Raw genomic sequence first — 22,894 nt, forward strand, 5'->3', positions numbered from 1 at the left:
ATAGTATATATTATAGTATATATAATAGAAATAATTTCCCTGTACTTCACTCTTTAGAAATTTTGTATATTCTTTTCGGATTTTGTTGGACTGAAAACATGTGAAGGTGAAATAACAAAATATACAACTTCATGGGTGCAAGGAAATGGAGGATGTAAGGGGATGATTTCTGGAATAGATCAAATCTTTAAACCAGAGATGATCTATAATAGATCAAATCTTCAAACCAGAAATGATCTATTCCGGAAATCACTCAAGTACTCCCACAGTTTTCCTTTTTACAAACGCATGAGGCGCATTTTATCCGCATAAACGTTGATGTTCACCCGGCAGGCATCCTGTGGTTCTCGACTGGTAGTTCCTTCCGTCCTTAAAGGAGATGAATCCCTAATCCTCAAGTGGTTCAGGCTGACAGCCAGATCAGTATCCGCGGTTCCAGAAGTAGTAATCCTTATGGGCATATTATTCAGACGGGTAACGAAAGGTCGGGTTCCATTCAACTGCTTGGGTTCGCGTTCACTCACCCGAGATTTTGAGGAGTGCCTCACGCTGCAGTTGCTCCGAATGCCTTTGGTGGTCACCGTGACATGGACATTGCCATTCGAAGTTCCCGAACTAGTGCGATCCAGATTTCTTGGGATGGTGGGAGTTGGTGATAACGAACGTTGGGGATAACGAACGGGAGTGGAACTGCGACTGGAGGAGGGATGCGGACTTTCATTCGGAGAAGATACATAGGAGGTGGTACTATCAATTGGAGCTAAAGAACTGCCATTTTGGATGGAAATCGGTGGAGGAGTAGGAGAACGGGTAGCTGATATTGTACCCCCTTCACTCCGATTAATCGGAGAAGATCTTCTCTTCCTCCGCTTGGGAGGATCTCTTATTGGCGAGGAAGATCGCCGGGTTCTTTGTGAGGATAAATCACAGTAGGCCATTCCGGGCAATCGATCATCGGAGGTACGAACATACAGATGCGAGGTCATTACAACCGGTGGCCTGGACTGAATGTCGGCCTGCCGTTGCATTTCCTCCCACTCCTCTCGACGCAGTTGCTCCTGGAGGAGACAGAGACGCTGAAATTCCCGGCTCCGCTGCATTTCCCTTTCCAACTCTCGCAGTCTTTGCCTCTCGCGCTCCACTTCCATTTCCAGGAGACGCTCCTGATCCCTTTGCCGCTCCAACTGGCGGAGCTCCTCGCGTTTCCGCTCCCGCTGGCGGGCACGTTCCCGCTCCTCCTGGAGCTCCCTTTCCCGCTCCAGCCTCTGATCCTCCTGAAGCTGACGATCCCGTTCCCGTTCGCGTTGGCGCTCTAGCTCCCTGGCTTTTTCCTTCTGCCGGAGCTCCCATTCCGGACAAGTTCGCGGTTTGGTTTCAATCACATTGAACTTGGACAACCGCTTGTCGATGCCAAAGAATCCCGATGATCCGGAAGCACCTTGTTCCTGCCTCGACTTTATTTTTACCTTATCCGTATTGTTGAGCAGATAGGCATCCGCTTCGATCTTAATGCTCACATTGTTGTCCACCTCGGATTCGGATTGCGGTGATCCTTTCCTTATATTGATGTTGATCTCACAAGAGCTTCGTTTGGTTTCCAGTTCGCTACTTGAACTCCTGGAAAAAGTGGTGGTCGAGACCCGACGGAGTGCACCACCAGTGGGTCGCAGGACACTGCTGCAATTGTCGCTCAAAGTCACAGTGCTCTGATCCCTTCTGATATTCTGGTATTTCCTACTATGACAGCAGGGTTTCAAAAGCGGGGAATCCGTGACAGGCGGTGACACCTGTGGACGTCGCGTCTGCGGAGCCACCGGAATGGGTTGCCTTATCGTAGACTTGGATTCCTGCTGTAGCCGACATTTCTGGTGCTCCCTGGGTGGACCCCTCTTCGCTGGCAAATACTCGGGATCCTGACTAAACCGGGGATTGTGGTAGTAGGTCTGGAAGGATGGCTGCCTCGCAATTTCCGGCGGATTTGATGGCGTTGGCCTCTGATAATTCTGAACCGGATAGAACGGTTTGTCGGCATAGCGAAAGTTGTACGACTGAATTTTGAAGGGGTCTCCATGGAAGACATCACTCGTGGGACGACGCGATGCATCTGTCAAAAAAGAAGGCCCTGGGAATTAGTTTTGACAGGATTGAGAACCAAATTAAAAAGAAAACTCACACAAAGTACGACTCATTTGGAGCTGATAATTTAGTCTTTTGAAGGACGTTTGGCCAAAGGGATCGTAAATTCAAAGATATCGTGCCGATCATAGAAATTGAATTTTTAGTTTTTCGAAAATATTCAAACGTGTCCACATGGGAAATTTTTTACAGGTTTAGAACCGAAAAACCAGGCAACTTTGGTTCTCGGTTCTAACTACTTTTGATTCGCTCCTTAAAACCCACTAAAGCTTTTTGGCAATACGGCTTGGCAATTAGTCGGCATTAATGGGCAAGTAACTCCAAAGCGGAGGCCCACCTTCCTTAAGTAAATCAATTTCATATTTCAAGTTGTTAAAGTTAAAAGAAAAGTTCCATAAAATATATATGCATTATCGACAAATCTTGTAAATTTGTTGCCCAAATAGCACACACACAAGTTATCTGACAAAATAAGGGAATTATTGTTAGGTTTTTGATACCAAATGGTATGCGGAATATAAAATAAATATATTCCATAGGAAAAAATAAAATATATATAGAGGGTCTTATACGCGCTCACAATTTTGTATAAAAGTTAAAGTTGCATTTTAAGTTATCAGTTTTATAGTAGGGAATGAAATCGCTAAATTGGTTATTTCACTTGAACTGTAACCTTTTAAACTATTCGTAAAGTATTTAACTATTTCCACCCAAAATTTAAACGTTTCATCATAAGTATTACCGACTTCGTTCTCAACTAACCAAGATCAAAATGGATCGCAAGGATATTTCCGCAAGGCACTTGAATGGCTGCAAGTGTCTTTTAGCGTTGTGATCAATGTTATCATGTAAAATCCACTTTAAAGCTCAATTAATCCCCCATTTAGTGGGGAACAAAATCATCATTTTGCACGCGTATATCCCAAGTAACACCTATCTTTACAAAATAAAGGAAAATAACTCTGTAAAGGCCGAAGGAGGCACAAGAAGGCCAACAAAATGTAGTTAATCGCAGGTATACAATGAGGTTATATTGACAAACTGTATATAAGAATAGCTGAAATACTTGCTGATTATCACCGTTGTTCCAGTGTTGTAAAACTTGAACTACTCAGTGTAATCCGATAATCTAGAAACATTTCATAGCACACGAAGGATTCTACGTTGTGTCCGTTATGACTTTTCACGCTTTGAAGAATTGCCGAATTCAATCATGCAACACGCGTTTTATTAACTAAGGGACTCTTCAGAAATTGCATATAATAACCACGAGGTATTTAGTACAGAGACATTGTACAGGGTATGCAACTCGAAAAGTACATATGATGATATTTAGCAAAAGGTTTTGTTCGGTTTTCATACAGTTGTTGTGTAAGTTTAGTGCTTCAGCCCCCATTGCCGGGGGCCCAGCATTCAATATAAACGTGTGAATTAGACAATATAGCTTCTAACTGAATAGTGCAGCATACTCATACATATATAGTACATTATTCGTAATCAAGTCGTTATTGTTGCCTAACTATGTTCAAATGTTGCATAAGTGTTATGAAATTAACAATCCAAAAAAGCTGGTATGGGGTCAAACAAACAACAACAATGCTAAAGCAACTAACCAAAGCGTTTTGTGCACAGTATTTAAATACTCGTAACTATTCTTAAACTGAATTAACTAACGTTTTACTGTATGTATTTGCTACTAACTAAGATAACCGCACACACATACTCTCTCTCAAAAGTTCGTATTCGAATGACCGCTAAGGAAAACCTATAGTTTAGCGCGAGCATATTAGTCAAAATATAGCTGAGTATTTAATATGGATAGCAGGCGTAATAACTATAAGCGTAACACGAGCTACTAACTAACTATATGTACTATAGTCCTTAAACGATTATCACATTTTTACTCAAACCTTGAAACTATGTGTACTCATGTCATGCCATGCCATGTTTATAGGGTGAGAACCGGGAGAAACCAGAACACAAACATATATATACACATATACTATCTATAACGACCAATGGTGACCAAGTAGAATATAAAACTATACTATACAAGGCTATACTATACGAAGCTAATATACCAACTATATATACGCGTAACTGAAATATGTATTACCTATACTCTAGTCATTCGACATATGTGTATTTCATAGAGATGTTGCTAACTAAGCTGATACCGATATCGGAAAACCAAACGAAGTTGCGTTGAGTTTAATATACTCGCCCATCATATAAATTTGAAACAATGCAAATGCAAAATACAAATATGTAACTGAAGTTGTTGGTGAATAAACAAGCTACAAAACAAAACACGTCTTTCAATCTGAGTTTAGGGGACATTCAACTTTATTGAGGGGTTATATTATATACAATTCAATCAAAAGAAATCATTTCATAATAAAATCTACGAGCATCGGCCTTTTCACAATCAAAAGGTCCTATATCTGAAATTTGCTATGTATGATATATACATTTTGTATAAAGGGTTTTTCTTAAAAATGGTACACTTTACTTAAGGTCAACTTTTAGAAAGCCAAAATAAGAATAAAGTACAAGAAAAGGTCAAGAACTTTTAAACTTAAAACTAATTCAAGTCTGACTAAACAGGCAGCTCTAAGAAACCGCCTTCGACTCGTCGAGCTGAGAAGTGTCATGCTTTTCCTTCGCAAAGGTTATGATCTGATTCAAGCTTTCTCCCAGCTCCTCCATCACCTCACGTTCTGTGTCCTCGATGGGCATGTTCTGTTTCTCGTGCATCACAATCCGCGATATCATGCACATAATGGTCGCCTCAATGACATCGTCCGTCAAATAAACATTTGCGCGATTCTCATGCGAATGCTTGTCAATCGCTTTGTCCTTTCTTGAACCCTTTGCTCCCCCATTAAACCGTCCAAAGAGTCCATGTCCACATCCGGTCGATCTTCCATGTTTCGACAACCTGCAGAGCAAAAGATTTCATTAGTTTAATGAAATATGAAAACAGTTCTAATCTTTTACTTACCCACGCATTTACATATACTGGTGCAGGGAATCTTGGCCTCATAGCACTCGCAGTAGTTCTTGAGGCATCCTGATCTTTTGCAGTTGCAACCCTTGTTGTGCAAACGCATGTCCCCCGAATTTGGCGCCGTAATTTTTGGTCTAATGAAGGAAAGACAAATCAATAAATCAATCAAAATACATCTGATTAAAATAACTTACTTGAAGGCGCTTGGATTTCGATCGAGACAACTGCGAATGGCACGCTCCCGCTCCACCTCGTAGTCCAGATTATTGAAACAATCCTTGCAGGTGCAATCCTGACAGAATTCCCCATTGGCGAAACAGTCGCAGTATAGTTTTAAGCACTGGGATTTGCTGCAGTTGCAGTGTTTTCGTCTCGACGTCATACCGCCCAGAACATCGACTGTTGATGCCGCTTCCGTTGCCGGTGGTTTCCAGTATTTCGAAGAGCGGTTTGGAAACAGAATGCTTCTGGCTTGGAGGCTGTGTCGGTAGCGTGGGGTCAACTTTGACAGTCACAGTTTGGTGCTGATTCTGTTGCTGCTGCTGCCTGATCCTTTGCTTGGCCTGAGCCTGAAGTTGCATATGCTTCGTCTGCTGCTGCGGATTCATCTGCTTGAGGCGATGCTGCTGCGAGGAAATGGACAGCGTACGCCTTATTTTGTTGTCCACATAGCCGGTGTATCCTCGCCGCATGGCACTGGTCGAAGACTGGGGCACTCCAGAGTTACAGATCATGTACTTGACCCCATTGGTACCGGTCGACTTCACAAAATTGTAGATCTTTTTCGGACTAATGTTGCTAATCCCAAAACGCTGTGCGTTCGTTGGCCGACCAAGGGACTTCTGGGTTGGCTGCGAAGCTTGCTGTTTTCCCTGCATGGTGATCACGTAGCGCGGCTTTTTGGCGTCGGGACCTGCATCACTGCTATCGCTGGCATCACTGCTAACGGAGGCCAAATGCTTGAGCTGTATGTTGAGATCGTTTATCTGGTGTTTGCGCAGCGAATCCTGGCTGCCACTGGGACTGCTGCCACTGCTGCTGTTGGCCCCAATGGCTGGGTTCACAGTGTTGGTGCTGGCGCCAACCGCTCGCTGCAGGGAAATCATTCGAATTAGAAGGGTTTTTTAATATATACGTGCTCAAATACCCACCTTGGAGACCAGCGTTTGCATGGAAGGCAGCGGCACAATGCTGCCGCCCATTGTCCGCATTACAATCTTGCTGGTGCTGCCGATGAAAGGACTTGCCTTCACCGCTGTCGTTGCTGTAGATGCTACTGCTGTTGATGTAGATGTGGAAGGCGAGCTAGTAGCAGCAGTTGTGCCAGCCGGAGTCCGAACTACACTGATCTTTTGAGTTGACATGGTCTTCGGCACGGTCCCAGCTGTACTCGTCCCCGCACTTTTGTTATTGGTCAGCACTCGTACATATTGCACTCCGCTCTTGCCGGAAAGCTGAATAGTGTGCAATCCGCTTGTGGGAGTAGCCGTCTGTCCGCTGGAGGGGTTAGTTACCGTGCTGGTGGCACCCGCTTTCGGCGACAATTTGATGATGTTTTTGCTGGACACCAGGATTTGTTTGCCGCCGCTCTGCACCACCATTTTGCCAGGTGTGGCTCCTCCTCCTTGCGCAGGAGGCGCTGTCTTTACCACCACTTGACCAGCAGGTTTGCTAAGCACCACATTGCCGGTCGAGGGCGACAGTTTCACGGTAGTAGTGGCAGAGGATCCCGGGGTGACTGCAGGTTGTTTAGCATTTAGGAGTAGCGAGGGGCCAGCCTGGTTTAGCTTGATGATCTTGCCATCGGCAGTGCGCACCACCTGAATTTTGGTGGGAGTAGAGCCTGCTGTTGTGGGCGACGTGACGGGAGAAGCGGCCTTTGCACTGCTTCCGGCCAGCGGTGTAATGCCCTTGATGGTTATGGCCGTGGAGGTGGAGGGAGTTGAAGTTCCAGGGGTAACTACTTTGCCCGGTACCGCTGCCTTGACCAGACCCGTACTCGCCAAAGTGACGCCCTTGGAGAGCACCGCTTTTTGGATTCCCGGTGATGTAATTACACGTCGTATTCCTCCGCCTGGTGACCCGGCCACCGGAGCTTTGGTCTGTGTGCTAGGCACGGATTTCTGCACGAAGATTACCCGACCATCTTGCGTTTTAATTTGCGTCAAATTGCTCAGGGTCTTAGTAATGGTGCTCGGCGTAGATGTATTAGCAATGGTAGTGCTTCCGATCTTAATGGGTATTGGTTTCACTTTGTTCAGAATTTTGACGTCCGTAATTTGCGGTTTGGACGGGGAGGAGACTCCGGCAGTAACTACTTTAATGGCGTGCGATTTTAGGATAGGTCCGGATGAGGGTAACCGCCTGTCGTCCAGTATTTGCACAACGTTCTTTTTGAACTGCGGTGTGTTAAGTGAATCATTCGCTGGATCGGCAAGATCATCTCCGTCGGGATCGTCATCTTCCGAGTCCAAAGCATCGATTTCCATGTGTTGGGAGCTCTTGTCAGACGTTGGATCCATTAAATCATCGAAACTCAGCTCGGGCAACGGTTCCGTGTCGTCGAGGGCATCTGGGGGCGAAAATAGATATTATTTACATGGTGAATTAAGCTCTGTGGCGTTTGAATATACCCGTCAAATAGTCTACGCGGTAAATACTCATATTTGTCAATTTTCAATTCAATTTCAAAATGTTCTTTATCATCAGCTGCGGTCAAGGCGGTTGCAAAGTTACGTCTTCCAACACTTAAAGTCTGTGCTTGAAAGTGTATCTATTTCGATTTCAGCCTTATCTATTTTTGAAACCGATACCAAGAGCGATAAGCAACCGAAGAAAACCGCGAAAATTTAAACTTCTTTACGGCAATATTTACCTGATTGCCTTCAAGCAATAAATATACAAATATAACAGTAACAATTAAAAAAAAAAAATTCAATAATTTAACTCGTATTTGCCAACATTTTAATAAAACATTTAAAGGCATGGAAATACCTATAAACAAAATATGTAATACCAAAAATATGAATAAAATTTTAAAAACATCTTCCGAATTATACCAATTTAGCTTTAGTGGATGTGGTTTTATTTTACTCGACTGTGATTGGAGCGCCAACAACTTATACAATATGCATAAAAATCGCTTAAGAATATGATTTTAGTTAATGACTGACAGCGTTTGGGAGCTCTCTACTTCTTGGCGGCCACCTTCTTCTCGCGCGCTTTCTTGCCCTCCGTCAGCTCAGATCGCTGTGATTCAGTCAGGGGAGGCAGGGTGCTGGTAACGACGCCGGTGCCAAGTGTCAGGTTGCCGTCACGCAGTGTGAAGCGCTGTCCCTGTTCCAAAACCATGGGCCGGATGAGACGCAGGATCAGCTTAGTGTCCTCGCCGGGCATGACCATCTCTTTGTCGGGAATCTGCACCTGCACGGCGCAATCCCAGGTACGCGAGAACATCTGCAACTGGATGAAGGACATGAAGGGCTTGGTGCGGCCACCCTCATCCTTGGACAGGATGTACACCTGGGCCTCCAGCTGATCCAAAGCCTTCACACTGCCCGGCTTGCACATGACCATGCCACGCTTAATGTCATCACGCTTGACGCCGCGCACCAGCGCTCCCAATTGATCACCGGCCTGGGCCTCCTCCAGAATCTGATGGAACATCTCCACACCGGTCACCGTTGACTTAAGCACCTTGTTGTAGCCCACGAATTCGCACTCCATGCCCTTCTTGACCACTCCACGCTCCAGGCGGCCCGTGACCACGGTGCCACGTCCGGGAATCGAATAGACATTCTCCACGGGCAGCAGGAACGGTTTGTCCAGCTCTCGCACCGGCGTGGGAATGAAGCTATCCACCTCCTGCAGCAGCTTGAGGATCGCCTCCTTGCCAATCTCGGGGCTCTTGTCCTCCAGGGCGCACAGCGCCGAACCCTTCACAACGGGAATCTTGTCACCATCGTAGCCCATTTCGGTGAGCAGCTCGCGGATCTCCATCTCCACCAGATCCACCATCTCCTGATCGGCGGCGTCTACCTTGTTGATGAACACCACAATGTGATCGATGCCGATCTGCTTAGCCAGCAGCATGTGCTCGCGAGTCTGGGGCATAGCACCATCGGTAGCGGCCACCACCAGGATGGCGCCATCCATCTGGGCCGTTCCGGTGATCATGTTCTTGATGTAATCCGCATGTCCCGGGCAATCCGTATGACCGTAGTGCCGCGTCTCCGTCTGGTACTCCACGTGGGCCACATTGATGGTGATGCCGCGAGCCTTCTCCTCGGGCGCATTGTCGATCTCGTTGTATTTCTTGCTCTCGGCAAGCTGCTTGTCGGCGAGGACCTTGGTGATAGCCGCCGTCAGCGTGGTCTTGCCGTGATCCACATGGCCGATGGTACCCACATTGCAGTGAGGCTTGGTGCGCTCGAAAACCTTCTTCTCGTTGGCATACTGACGAAGGTACTGCTGGGTGTTTCCAATCCGGGGGGCAGAAAGAAGTCCGTTTCGCTGCCAGTCCCTGCAAGCTGTGGAGGAGGCAGTGGCGCCCGCCAGGCGCAGCATCTTCGAGGAGCTCATGGCTCGCCGGCTGCAGCGCAGGGCCAAAGACATGGAGGCGGTTGTCGACCGGCAGACGGCAGCGGCAAATGCATGTGACATGATTCCAACTTTCCTCGGGGCGCTTTTAACTGAAGATCAGGATAAGGATGAGCCTTGTTCAAGGAAGAACATTTGCCGCACTTACGAGTCAAGTTTAAGCTGTCCTGGCAGGGGGCAAAAGGCCTTTTTCACAGGTCGAGGAAAATCTTACGGCTCGAAATTGCGTAAACCCTGAAATGTGCTATACGCCGGAGCTGCCACCTGGTGGCTGCTTTCGATTGGCAGTGCACTTATCGATATATGTAGTTGAATATTTTGAACCAAATCTTTATGGTTTTGAAAAATATCTACCATGCTAATAAATAAAGCTTGTTAACGCTATTATTATGACTAAATTTAAAATTGAAAGTATTTTTGTACGTTATCTTTTGCATAATACTTTCCGGTAGTGTGGCAACCTCCCATTGACGTTATTATTTTGTGCGCGTTTTTGCCACCCACCAAAAACCCACATTGCCCATTAACCAACATTAAAGAGATTTGGCAGACTTTTATATAAATCTTTCTCTTGATTTCATGATCTGCCACAGCTATAATTATGCTAATTTGGCACTTTTAAGGACAAAAAACAAATGCCCCCAAGACTGTACCCCAATAAAAACACCAATACAGACGAGCACATGTCCATATGTGTAACAAGCCGTCTGGCAACACCGCTCCATGGGATGTTCCCAGATCGTTAAAAGCACTTTTTCGTTTCGTCAGCAGAGTGCAAAAACTTACAATAAATCGAAATTCAAAGAAATTGCGGATGATATGCAAATTGAAATGCCATACAGATATATAAATCCGGTTGGCAATTGCTGAGAAGCAGAGTAAATAAGCAAAATGGGGGCAGAAAAACCAGGGTAAACATTTGCGCGCCAGTGGACGGCCAACTGCCATGGCAAGTACATGCTGTACCAGAAGTTGAAAATTCAATTTGAAATATGAAATGACCAAGTCCTTACCCAAATTGCCGCCACTGTTGTCCATGATTAGTCGTTATTATTTATCCTGAGCTTTAGGTAATCGAGAAATTGATCTTGCCCCCTTTTTGATTGCAGTGCGCGGTCACTGCGGGCAAAACAAAAAGAAAATCTGCACTTGGAAATGTGAATGCGTTGAACTCAAAGGGCGTCGCGGGCGAACGAAACGGTCGTTCGGTTATTAGTCACTGCGGTGAGATGCGCGTCACGATATCACTGCTATTTGCACTTTCATTTGGCGGCCTTATCAGTACGTAATTATAATCGGGTGCAACAGAAAATTCAAAATTAAATTTAAATTGCCGTCGAGTAGTCTTCCATTACTTTTGTGAATCACAGTGGGACCGTAGCAGAACCGTTAAATTATACCGTGCTACACTAACAAATATACTGAAATATGACCAAATGATACTGAAAAAATACTTTAATATACCTAAAATCTAAAGTATCCGGTAGGTTAACGAATTGAAAAGCGGCTTAGCGCGGACGCAACCCTCTATTTTAAATTCCAAATTTATTATTTTATATAAAATTAAAATTTAATTTGTTTAGTCTAACTACTAGACAAGACTGATTTTAACCAATACAAATATTTTCGCTTCTTTTGATAATTTTGAAGTGATTCAAATCAAAAAAGTTATTTATGACCTCGACGTTGGTCGTGATTATAATTCATCCAGTCAAAGTAAAATGTGTTAATAACATGGATTTTAAATTAAAAATATTTTTGCCTTTATGCAACAAGAGTGATAAAAGCAACCAATCTTAATTCGTTTTAAAAATGTAGTAATTGTTATACTTAAAAACCTTTAAATATTTATATAGAGTTTAGTAATGGTCATGATCAAAAATTTAAATTATTTCGTGATTTATTTATTCCTGCGTTTACTATAACATATCAAATTAGTTAAGATAATATATAAAAATTACGATATGGTTCAATTTTCACAAAACAAACGCCAAACATTAAAAACGCCAAATGTGTATTAAACATCTTAAACAATTAACACTAAATGGACGTTCCGTAAAAGAACATTAAACTATAAAATAAACACATAAACAACTCTATAGCAATGAATTACACTACATAAACTCCGAGGAAGGTCGTAGAGTAACACGACGATTGCGAAGTATGTAGTTCCGGGGCGTCTGTCCGCTTTCATGAACGGTTTCGGCGTTCTTTTCCAAGGATCGACGTTCTGAGGAAGCCTCCAGTGACATATCCTCCTCGCAGTCCTCCAGCTTATCGGTGCCCACATTCTCTTCGGTGCTGATGTTGCCCTCTTCGTAAGTGAACTGGAAGCGGCGAACGCTTTTCTTTGCGCTGAACAGGACTCCTCGGTTTTGGCGTTTAACAGTGCCAGGAGTTTTCAGAATGGAGGTGCGCGGCTTAGGCGGCGGCGTCTTGGCGGCATTCTGTTCTGCAGCAGCCAGAATAGCTGATTTTAGCAGAGCATTGGGTGCAATGGATTGACGTCCCTCTCCCGTCGACATGCGAAGAACGGTTCGGGCAGGCGAAAAGGACCTGCGGTTCCGCACCACGATCACCCGTGGAGAACTGAGCCGTGAGGATGTGGATGGCACACCATCTTCTATCGCCGGCTCATCCTTGGTCTTCTTCATGTTTGCATGAGCTTTCCGTAGGAACTGCTGAAGATTGCTGCTGGGCTTGGCCTTCGACTTAATCTTGTTGCGAATTACTTTCGGTTTTGGTTTTGGTTTCGGCTGCTTGACTTCTTCGGCCGCTGCATCCGGATCGAGCCAGTCGTTGGCCCGCCAACGCTTCAGGTTCTCAAATCGCTTGTCCACGTTCTCGCTCTGCAGGCGCAGCATGTCCCACCAGCCCTCGAGATCCTCAGCTTGCACTGGCTTCGTGTCCTCGCTGCCATCGTTCGTCCGGTTGTTCTTTCCGGTGGCTCCCGCCTCACAGCGATCGATAAGACCGCTAAACTGCATCATCTTCTTTGTGGTTAGCAGACGCGTCTGTCCGATGGTTACATTGATCATGTCAATACCACCCGTTTCCTGTAGTCGCGTCTCGTTCTCTTTGCTATACGCTTCCCACTCGCTGCATAGAGCTTGAAGCCGCGTGATCTCATTGCTTAGCTGCAGTCGGAAATACAGAACGGATTCGACGGCACGACGAACTTCCAAAGGTTGCTCCTCATCAGGCAGGTAAAAGCTATTTCGCTTCTCCTTTTCGCAACGCGAGTTAACCTTCCCACGTGAGACGCTTACAAATGGACTGAGATAATTGGGCATTCCGTTGGATTCACGGCGGGGCGGTGTTTTTTCCCCTTCGGGCACCAGAGTAGCATCTCCATTGTTTTCTTTAACTGAAGGGGAAATGTTAGGATGCGATTAGGAAAATATAAAAAACAATATACTTACTCGTTGACTGTTGTGGATCCAAGATCAGCGAGTCCTCCGCCGGCGAATTAGCAACAGAGTAACGCGTAAAGTCGAATTTTTTCTTCGCTACTGGAACTGAAATCTCAGCTTTGCTTGCCGGCAGCAGTTGCCTTTTGGCTGTACTGTCGCTCTTTTTCTCGCACGAGGCCACTGGACTCAATATGCTGTCCCCAAAAGCCTCCTGAAGACTGCCGCTGCAGTTGTTAGACTTGTACTGCGTCGACGTGGCCTGGTCGTGGAAGGGATTGTGGGTATCGTCAAGCGGCGTGAGAGGTGGTAACTCCAAGGTAGCTGCCTCCAGTAACTCGGCTTTAAGCAGCGGACGCTTTCGCGCGTTCTCCTGAAGCTTTGTATACTGACCCTTTGTCTTAGTGGGCTTCATCCGCATGGAATGACTGGCAGCTCTGCTGGTCGTTGCAGCAGAGTCTTTGAATTTTCCCGCAGCTCCACCTCCGCCACGAATTGGTTTCGCTATGTTGGCTCGGGATGCGATTGGTACTCTGGGTACCGAAGGCTTCTCGAATGGCTGTGACATCACATTGGGAAGTCTTGCTGCTCTGGGCGGAGGCATCTTGGGCTTCAAACTGCTTCCTGTTGGCTGTTGACGCACGGGAGCTGTTTTCACATTATTAACCGACGCTGGCGTGGACTTGGGTAGGGTGGTTGGCTTTTTGGCCTCATTTCCAGGAGCAGTATTAAGTCTGGGCCTAAGTGTGGTAGCTTGTGTCCTGGTTATGCCAGTCGTAGTGGAATGGGCTCGCAATGCTGCGTTTTTCCTGGCCAACGCCACTGGATTGGTGGTCTGTTGAACTGCCGGCACTGGTTTCGTTAAAGGAGTAGCTGCTTTTTGCTTGGCCAATGCTACAGGACGGACTGCAGGCGCTGTTTTCGATGATGGGTTATCTTCTGCCGCTGGTTTGCCTAAAGAAGGTGCCGACTTCGCCGAAAAATTATTTGCAGTTGCTGGCTTTTTCACTCGGGGAGCTGCCATCGATGTATTGGATACTTTATCTTTGCCCTTGCCAATCGTATTGGCAAGCACATAGAGCGAGTTACGTTTGAGCGGCTTAAACACGGGAGCATCTTCCTTCTGTTTAGTAGAACCGAGGTTTTCGGGAGCCCGAAATGTTTGGGATTCGGGAAAGGCCTTTGATTGATTTACGATCGTTGCATTGATGGCTGGTCCCCGACGCGACTGCTCCTGCTGTTTGTGCTGCAAGTTCCTGGCGGCTTTCCACTCCATGTAGCGTTTTAGGAAGAGATCCTGCCGAGTGGCTTTTGGCTGCTCCTCGCGCTTCTTGACCTGATTCAGCTGCTCCTCACTCTGCTGATTGGGTACCACGTTCTCCTGGGGTAGAGCTTCTTGGGCAGCCGCTGGTGGCTTCACCTTCATGGGCGTGGGACTTAAACTAATAATGCGGTTTTGGTGGAAGCAATCCTCCCGTTTTTTGGCGCGCGCCGCCTGCAATCGATCCCTGTTCTGCTGGCAGTGATTGCGGGGGCTCAGCACCAGAGATTGCTCCTTGTACAGTTCCTTGTGGCGCTGCATGGCGACGGCTGTGACGAATCAGACGAGGTGCAAATAAGTGTCCTGTTGGAATTTGATCTTAATGTTGACTTTTCCGGCGAAGCGTCTGCTGTTTTGTATTTTAAAATGGCGAAGCGTCCCGGAGTGTGACCAGGTAGGCAAATACTTCGCCATCTTACGTGGTATATTTTCCACATTTCAAGATAGTATATTATACAGGTTTGTTCAAGAGATTCTGACACGGTCACGCTGCTATGAAAATAAAAGTGAATTACAAATTTTAGCAGTAATATGTCTACCAAAACCGCTCTACGGGCTTAATTAGTGTCGCTTAAGCTTGCAGCTATTACCGCTTATTGAAAACTAAACCTAGCGGCAGGTTTGCTTACGCAAAAAGCCCAAAATAATTCGCCGAAACTTGTACATATATTAAATACAAGCGCCGCGTGTGCAAGTGTGTGTGTTTATTGGGGTTACAAAAAATAAAACAAACAACAACGTCACCGAGGCAGCATTGCCAACAGCAAGCACCCACGCCCTAGATTGTCCAATTATATTTATGGCCAATATCCTGGACTTCAAGGGCCTTCAAAATATAGTTAAAAACAAAACATTTTGTAGTTAACCATTATTTAATTGCTTTTGCGGTACCTGCTTTTCCTCGAAATTCCAAATTGCAAGCTGCTGGCAACGCTGCCACGCTCACACGAACGCACACCCACACAGCAAAGGAGAGCAAGAGAGAAAACCAAGTCGCCGCCTGTCATTCTCATTCTCTGTTGCTCATTTTGCTTGGGAATGTCGTCGTCGTCGGTGTATTTTTAATCGCTCTTCTCGCCTTGCCCAGACATATTATTATTAACAAGGAAAACGCGCTGCCGAATATCCATGATTTATTGTTTATATAATGCGATCTAGCTAATCACGGATTCCTAACCATTTCCATAGCCCTAGTGAACAAACAGTGTGTTAGAAAGAGAGGGAGTGAGCGGAGAGCGAGGAGAGATTCCGACCTGCCCGTGTATTCGAATGCTGTGTGTGTGTGTGAATGTTTGTGCGGTGCATCAAGGCTGATAAAACTAAATCTAAAACTAAAACTAATTTTTAAATAATCTCCAAAAACGCGTTTGCAATTACGCACAAAACAGCGGCAGCAATAAACAACACAAAATGGAAGCGATTGCCAAACACGATTTCTCTGCGACGGCCGACGACGAGCTGAGTTTTCGCAAAACTCAGATCCTAAAGGTGAGTTTTTGCCCCCATTGTCATAATATCTGGATTTATTCATAGACTTTGCGGGGGTCGGGGCAAGAGGGAGGTGGTACGGGGTACGGGGTGTGGAGCAGGACATGCATGCATAATTTGCAGCGATGCAGTTCCTCCAGGTCGTTGCCTTAACCCACATCCCAAGTCCCAGACGGATTTTGTTACTAAATCCCGACAAACAGGAGTGGTGGCATAAATACTCCATAAAAGCTGGCAAAAGCGGTTCAAAAGGTGCATCCGCAAAAGACAACACGAAAGGATTACGACCAGTCAGTAACCGAACATAAAATACCCTTACATTAACAGGAAATCCCTAATGGTTATGAACAAAAAAAAAATATATAATACTTAAATAAGATAAATACTATATTCGTTGATATAGACTCATTCTTGTGGGAAACTTCTTCTTTAGCGTTAGGAACTACGCTTTTTTGTTTGCTAGCTAGTATAAGAACAATAATTTTCCGCCTTTTGTCAAGCTCTTTAGTTGTTTTAATTAGTTAATTATATTTCACAGTTACCTGCAAATAAGAAACAGAAAAACATTTGGCATTTTCCCCTTTTGGCAGTGATATATTTTTCCTGTACCATTCTCAGCTTTTGCGGAACTTTTGGTGGCACATCCGATCTGAGCTTGGCCAGCATTATTTTGCAGCAAAGGAAAAGGCTTTGCAGCCAGGCTGCGATTCGATCTTTTCCGCCGTTGCCTTCCAGGTGTTTGTGTTTGTGTTTCTGTGTTCCTGTGTTGGCTGTCCTAGGCCAGGCCCTTTGTTTTGGCTGGCGAATTTTCCGGTTTCTTGTTGCCAGGGCGCGCTGTAAGCTGATTTTCGTTGCTGCAACTGCGGCAGTTTGTTGGTGTGTCTACCTTGTCGTAGGTTAGTCACAGTAGGAACCCAGTCCTATGGCAGGTTTTTTCCCTTTTTGCATTTTTTCCATATGCTTCTACTGCCGCTGCGGCTGCTGCTTCTGCTGCTGCTGCTGATTGATGGTGTCAATGACTCGCCGAAGAAGAGCCTCTTTATCGCTCCTCGAAGGTCAAGAGTGTGCGTTGCTCTCGCCCATTAGAGAACGGGTCTACTTCTACGCTTAGCCCCCATATGTAACTTCCTCCCCATTCCGGGCTTATCAGTCAGTAAACAACACTCCGCACTGATAAAATCAGTTCGTTTAACCCAACTATTATTGCAGCTATTACCGGTTACGGCAATCGGTATAGAGAAACCCAACGATGTTCGGGGGGATAATCTTCGGCGATTCAAACGCCATTTGTTTGCCTTTGCTTAGTCACTCGATGGATGGGCCTTATCTGAAAAGATTCCCGATCCCCCAAACAAACAGACGCAGCGATAGAGGGAGCACCCGTGAATCATCAAACATTTCGTTTGGTTTCTTTCCAGAAACTGGTTTTTCAAACAGCGAATTTCTTCGATATTTGGAGTTCAATTTTCTGGGAACTCTACCTTGAATTCTAACGGCTTTGTGGCACCAAAAGTAGCCACGTTTTATCATAATAACAAACGAAAAACACGAACTGGGATTCTGAGTTCAACTTTCGCTCGTTTGCAAAAACTGCGAAAAGTGAACGTTCGTGTCGCTTTGACACTTTGCAGCGTAGAAACCGAAACTACAAAGCATTTTTCTCTAGTAATTACATAAAACATACGAGAATAAACAATTGATAATAACAATCATGGCCACTACGTGCCAGCTTTCCGAGAGCGCCGCGAAATATTTATGCATTATCCAACCGCCAGGCACATTCCCTGCACTGTAAACAAATACTTGGACACATTAGACTAACTCTAAGGCTTGCTAAATGTAAGAAAAACTGGGTAATTAGCATGGTACTAGATATATGTGTTAAAGCAACAATTAGTAGCTTAATGATTTTGTTATGTGGATAGACATGACTAGTTCATCTAATGCATTAACATTTTTTGCTTATTTAAAATTACTAGTTTTGAAAACAAAAATAATTTGGTTTAACCCATGTCTGAAACACAAACAGTTTTTGTAATGATGCTATTCTTTATAAGATTTTTCTGTCTGTAGGGTCGCGAGAAAACTTTCTGTAATAGACGACGAATCCGTGGAAATGAATTTTTCTCGGCGGGTTGTTCAATGAATGAAACAAGCTAAAAATAAAATAAACATACGATGAACAATGTCTGGGTGACAGATGCGGGCGGAATCGGTTATGGGGGGTGGATTAGAACTATGGAGCTATGCCAATTAGTCGGAGCAGATCCAGCTGAGCGGGCGAAATCCCACTGCCACTGCCAACAGTGAAAACAATAATTGAGTTTTACATAAGCTGGAATTGACTTTGACACCCCCATACCACCCGAATCCCTCCCACAATCTTACGTGCGAAAATTTTAGTCAACAAAAAAATAAATTAGGCAGTGCTAACTCGACATTCGGCTACCATTTACTTACCAAATTTTATGGTAAATTAATTCTTGAAAACGTTTCTGATTTAAAAGATATTTGTTCTGGCTATTTTATTATATTATAATTAAACAAAATTTTGATTTTGGTTAATTTGTTATATAAGTAATACCCAATTAAGTGATATGAACCATTTATAATTAATATTGTATGACTATTTCAACCAGTTGTGATTATATTTGTATAAATGGGATTGAATACTTTCAGCAATTATAGTTATAATTTTATGACAAAATGTCTATGTGAATGATCCATTATTGGAAAAATTATTTAAGAGTCACAGAGACTCTTGCAACTTTGGGAACCAAACAACCCCTCAAATTAAACACACAGTATCACCAGGAGTGTTGTGACTCATTTGAATGCCATTCCATTATTCCGACTTGACGAACAACAAAACTGCCAAATAACTCAGTTATTCAAGGGAAAATCCGTTGGCGGAAAATAAACGAAATACATAAAGATTACAACGTATTTGCCTAAGGCTTCTTTTACTCAACGAAATGGCATTGTTTGGGCGGAATCCTGACCTTAACACAAGAAAAATATTTCCTACGTATTTGTGAAAAGATTTCCTTGGGAAAAACAAACATGGGGCGAAAAAAAAAAATTACGAAGGCTGGTGTATATTAAATTTTTGGCGCAGGTCTGTGGAGGTCGATGTCAACCAATCCATTCATAAAAAGCTCAGCTCAGCACCTTCGAATATGGGAATTCCCAGTGGCTGAGCAAACAGCTGAGACTTTTGCAAAAACGCAAACTTCAATTTCGTCTGGCAATCGGGAAAAAAAAAACATAAAAGTCACCGATTACGTAGGCTACTTGTTGTGTCACTGGCATGCGAAATGGGCGAAAAATAAAAGGCAGCTAGGAAAAAGTCCATTAGACACCCAAAAGTGAAATTCGCCCGTTTCACTTAACATTCTTATCACATGTCAGCCATAATGCTTGTTTATTTTTAGCGTCCCGCAAGAAACAGATATGAGAATAGGGGAGATAACAGATATTTTTCCTAGGGCGTAAGCCTATCTTCATTGCCCCGTCGTTGATTACGCACTGACACAGTTTTGGGAGTCTCAATCAACAAACAATTGTCAATTGTTTATCGAAACCCGTGGGGGAATCGGGCCAGTCTCCAATAAACAAAGCGGAAGAATGTCTCGATTGATCCCCATTGTCTGAGGCGATTAAAGGGGTGTGGCTTTAAAAATGGAAACCACAGAAGCAGGTTCTTACAAAGTATTTCGGGGGTCGGATTTCTCATTTCGTTTCTGGTGTGTAATTGACAGAAGACGGCAATTAAAATCTTTTCTTCTAGAGTTTATTGGGGAGGGTTTTAATGGCCCAATGCTAATATTTATTGTTTATCTTCAATAACAACCAATATCATTAATTGTATAAAAATAAAAACAGCAAGAGATATAGGAATTAAACAAATCGGTTTTTATAAGCATTGGATTTCTCTGAAATCATTCGAATTATTTATACAAAACCACGTACTTCACAGATATTAAATATGGAGGATGATTCAAATTGGTACCGCGCCGAGCTGGATGGAAAGGAAGGCCTTATACCCAGCAATTACATAGAAATGAAAAACCATGAGTAAGTTGAACAAGAAACCATTGCATCGAAGCCCGATTAATCATTATCTTCTGCACAGTTGGTACTATGGTCGGATCACAAGAGCTGATGCCGAGAAGCTGCTTTCGAATAAGCACGAAGGCGCCTTTTTGATACGCATCAGTGAATCCAGTCCCGGCGATTTCTCCTTATCAGTCAAGTGAGTTCAAGAGTACGGCTTCCATGGAATCGAAACCTTTAACGATCTCGTTATCTTGCAGATGCCCCGATGGCGTTCAGCATTTCAAGGTTCTGCGCGATGCCCAAAGCAAATTCTTCCTCTGGGTGGTCAAGTTCAACTCCCTCAACGAACTGGTTGAATATCATCGGACGGCGAGCGTGTCCCGGTCGCAGGAAGTCAAATTGCGTGATATGATACCTGAAGAGGTGGGTGTGCCCGCCTGAGAGTCAGGCGATTTCATTTTAAAAATACATATTTCGCGCAACATATTGAGGTCATGCTGCCGCCCACCCATTCGAACTATAAACAAACAGTGATGCCAAGAATATAAGATTAGATTCATGATCCCCCGAACGATTTCCCATTGCAGATGCTCGTGCAGGCGCTGTACGATTTTGTGCCACAGGAATCCGGGGAATTGGACTTCAGACGCGGCGATGTCATCACCGTCACAGATCGCTCCGATGAGAACTGGTGGAACGGCGAGATCGGCAATAGGAAAGGAATCTTCCCAGCAACTTATGTGACGCCATATCATTCATAATAAGATAACATCTAAGGAGGGACGCCACACAAAACCCCCGCCCCCGCGGAAGCCACAACACACACACACACACACACCCATAACGATTAGACAGTATCATCAGCAACTGCAAATAACAGCAAGAAGGAACTAAACACAAATTTTAAATATTTATATACAAGAAAAGTGGACAAGAAATTCTGTAGACAACGTATACAACACAAGTTTAAGCCTATAAGCCGAATGCATTTTTTACGTTTTGACGTTTTTTGATAAAACAATACAATACGATAATATTACGAAATCGTTTCATAGCAACTGAGTGACACTTTAAACTAGATATGTAAATTTATTTGTGTATGTATAGCTGCGGCCGAAATAAAAAAGCAATTGATCCGAGTTTTCTTTGGCATCTTTCAAGACAAAAGGCAAAACTCACTGCTAATATTTTGACCGCAACTATAGGCATATGCAAGTATGTCTACATACCAGATGGCACTATTATTATAATTGTAAACAAACGGATTTTTGATATAAATATATAATTTAAGTTCGATAAAGAGAATATTTGTCCTGTGCTTCGAAACGAGTGTTGAGGATTCGCCCTAAATGTGCTCTTTAGTTTATTTGATGTTTTGACGGAGTGCGTTGCAATGCGAGTAAACATATTATATTATTATGATTATATGATAACGAATTACCAACCAACCTAATGCTTAACACGTTTTATAGAAAACAAAAACCAATTCACTATGAAAACAAAACTTTTGCCTAAATGTCTCAAAGCTGAAGACAATTAAAACAAAATTTACATTATATTATCGTAAATGCCTACCATATAAATTAAATTAATTTTTGCATCGCTGGTTACTATATGAATACATGCACGCATCTATATTTAAATATTTAACTTCATAATGCAAAAAACAAACGATATTAGGCCTGCTGCACATGCACTTTTTGCGGCGACTGTAACTCGATTATGTGAAAATTCGGCCCCCTCATTATCAAATTTAAAATTGTCAATAATATTTAGCAATGTCGCGCGCTGTCTGTTTTTATTTTATTGTTTGCAACCCGTCTTCTGACCGCCAAAATTCGATTATGGACGAAAATAAATCATGAAAGTGGAAGGAATTATTTGTGACATGTGTAAAAAGTTTCAAACTGCTGCTATATCATATTGTGCTATAAATTAATACTACTACTATTTATAATTGGTTGAGTGTGCTGTGTGTAACCTTTATTTGTCATCAGCAAAGCGAAATAGTTGCACGTTTAAGCGTTTTTCAACTACATAACTATATGCATAAACAAATGTAATGAGAGTTGCCAATATAAAGTAATTTAAACAACAACAAAATGCTAAAACGAAACATTTTAAGCCTATTTTTTTATCTATATATATATATCGAAGCAAATACATTTATACACTTTCCTAATATCCACCAAACTATAAAAACACGACGACGATGCCTCATGGATACAACACATCAAAAATAAATTTTGATAGGCCATAGTTTACATAAGCCGCAATTTATATTGGCCAGCAGCTGGACGCACGACAGTTTTGTACTTTTTGAGCATATTTGCAGGCGGTGGCGAACATTTCTCGGCCCAGAACCAGTAGTAGCCGCATATTTAAACATAAATTCTAATCGTAACAATAAAGCAGGCAAATGACAAGGTTTAGATATTAACTAACAAGCGAATACACAAATGAAACATTGCATACGGTATGTTAAGTTGAGGACGTAGTTTAAGCAACAAACTGATTTATCTAATAAACTATAATATATAAAAATTTAATAGTTGCTTTTGGCGGTTAAAGGATTATTTAAAAGGTTGGGTGGTTAGAATCTTGGATTGGTCCCACTTTTTGCATATGGAGGGTGACGCGGCTAACAAAAGTCCTTGCCAGTGTTGATAAGCTTACATATATGTAACAAAGTCAAACAACGTATGACATTTTTAAAATCAGGTCTTATAACAATTCTCCCATAAATAAAGAGGGTTTCGCCGCAAGTTAACAATACGAAAAAAATCAGGGCGTCCGGGGCTCGAACCATGTTCAAATTAGGGGAACACTAAATGTAAGCATTTTGCATAATCGATATTTGGTCATACTATT

The 22,894-nt window shown here is 43.5% G+C and overlaps 5 protein-coding genes across 7 annotated transcripts; 1 reads left to right on the forward strand and 4 right to left on the reverse strand.

Moving 5' to 3' along the window:
- Positions 1-45: 45 nt before the first annotated feature.
- LOC108094849 (putative uncharacterized protein DDB_G0271982) lies at positions 46-4,446 on the reverse strand. Of its 2 annotated transcripts, XM_017195656.2 has the most exons (3): positions 2,174-4,446; positions 525-2,104; positions 310-450 (listed from the first exon to the last, which is right to left on the reverse strand). In XM_017195656.2, exons 1-3 carry the CDS (start codon positions 2,187-2,189, stop codon positions 421-423), a joined length of 1,626 nt encoding a protein of 541 aa, XP_017051145.1. In that variant the 5' UTR covers positions 2,190-4,446; the 3' UTR covers positions 310-420. The 2 variants fall into 2 exon arrangements, with proteins under 2 accessions (XP_017051144.1, XP_017051145.1); XM_017195655.2 differs by having other exon boundaries at positions 46-2,104; positions 2,174-4,443.
- A 14-nt stretch (positions 4,447-4,460) lies between these two features.
- LOC108094847 (protein lin-54 homolog) lies at positions 4,461-11,134 on the reverse strand. Its single transcript, XM_017195650.2, is given in 7 exon segments — positions 4,461-5,016; positions 5,019-5,077; positions 5,141-5,280; positions 5,341-5,576; positions 5,578-6,237; positions 6,298-7,718; positions 10,759-11,134. Coding segments are annotated over 7 exon segments (2,808 nt in total). The 5' UTR covers positions 10,784-11,134; the 3' UTR covers positions 4,461-4,749.
- On the reverse strand, positions 8,209-10,025 carry LOC108094850 (elongation factor Tu, mitochondrial). Its single transcript, XM_017195657.1, has 2 exons — positions 9,894-10,025; positions 8,209-9,837 (listed from the first exon to the last, which is right to left on the reverse strand). Exon 2 carries the CDS (start codon positions 9,806-9,808, stop codon positions 8,336-8,338), a length of 1,473 nt encoding a protein of 490 aa, XP_017051146.1. The 5' UTR covers positions 9,809-9,837; positions 9,894-10,025; the 3' UTR covers positions 8,209-8,335.
- A 493-nt stretch (positions 11,135-11,627) lies between the features above and the next one.
- On the reverse strand, positions 11,628-14,855 carry LOC108094874 (guanylate kinase-associated protein mars). Its single transcript, XM_017195704.2, has 2 exons — positions 13,168-14,855; positions 11,628-13,112 (listed from the first exon to the last, which is right to left on the reverse strand). Exons 1-2 carry the CDS (start codon positions 14,735-14,737, stop codon positions 11,860-11,862), a joined length of 2,823 nt encoding a protein of 940 aa, XP_017051193.1. The 5' UTR covers positions 14,738-14,855; the 3' UTR covers positions 11,628-11,859.
- An 80-nt stretch (positions 14,856-14,935) lies between these two features.
- Positions 14,936-22,139, forward strand: LOC108094875 (growth factor receptor-bound protein 2). Of its 2 annotated transcripts, none has more exons than XM_017195705.1 (6): positions 14,936-14,982; positions 15,865-15,964; positions 19,944-20,041; positions 20,100-20,219; positions 20,281-20,446; positions 20,611-22,139. In XM_017195705.1, the coding sequence occupies exons 2-6, from the start codon at positions 15,887-15,889 to the stop codon at positions 20,782-20,784; spliced, it is 636 nt and encodes a 211-aa protein (XP_017051194.1). In that variant the 5' UTR covers positions 14,936-14,982; positions 15,865-15,886; the 3' UTR covers positions 20,785-22,139. The 2 variants fall into 2 exon arrangements, with proteins under 2 accessions (XP_017051194.1, XP_017051195.1); XM_017195706.2 differs by having other exon boundaries at positions 14,969-15,002.
- Positions 22,140-22,894: the final 755 nt, after the last annotated feature.

Source organism: Drosophila ficusphila, unplaced genomic scaffold (assembly GCF_018152265.1).
Source record: "Drosophila ficusphila isolate 14025-0441.05 unplaced genomic scaffold, ASM1815226v1 contig_414, whole genome shotgun sequence".
In the NCBI taxonomy this organism is placed as follows: domain Eukaryota; kingdom Metazoa; phylum Arthropoda; class Insecta; order Diptera; family Drosophilidae; genus Drosophila; species Drosophila ficusphila.

Excerpts from the sequence above, each read along its gene's own strand:
- LOC108094875 (XM_017195705.1), top strand. The coding sequence starts at position 15,887 with ATGGAAGCGATTGCCAAACACGATTTCTCTGCGACGGCCGACGACGAG. Across the intron at positions 15,965-19,943 it reads GCAAAACTCAGATCCTAAAG|ATATTAAATATGGAGGATGA; the intron begins GTGAGTTTTTGC and ends CGTACTTCACAG. Across the intron at positions 20,042-20,099 it reads ATAGAAATGAAAAACCATGA|TTGGTACTATGGTCGGATCA; the intron begins GTAAGTTGAACA and ends TCTTCTGCACAG.
- LOC108094850 (XM_017195657.1), bottom strand. The coding sequence starts at position 9,808 with ATGTCACATGCATTTGCCGCTGCCGTCTGCCGGTCGACAACCGCCTCC.
- LOC108094874 (XM_017195704.2), bottom strand. The coding sequence starts at position 14,737 with ATGCAGCGCCACAAGGAACTGTACAAGGAGCAATCTCTGGTGCTGAGC. Across the intron at positions 13,113-13,167 it reads GGATCCACAACAGTCAACGA|TTAAAGAAAACAATGGAGAT; the intron begins GTAAGTATATTG and ends TTTCCCCTTCAG.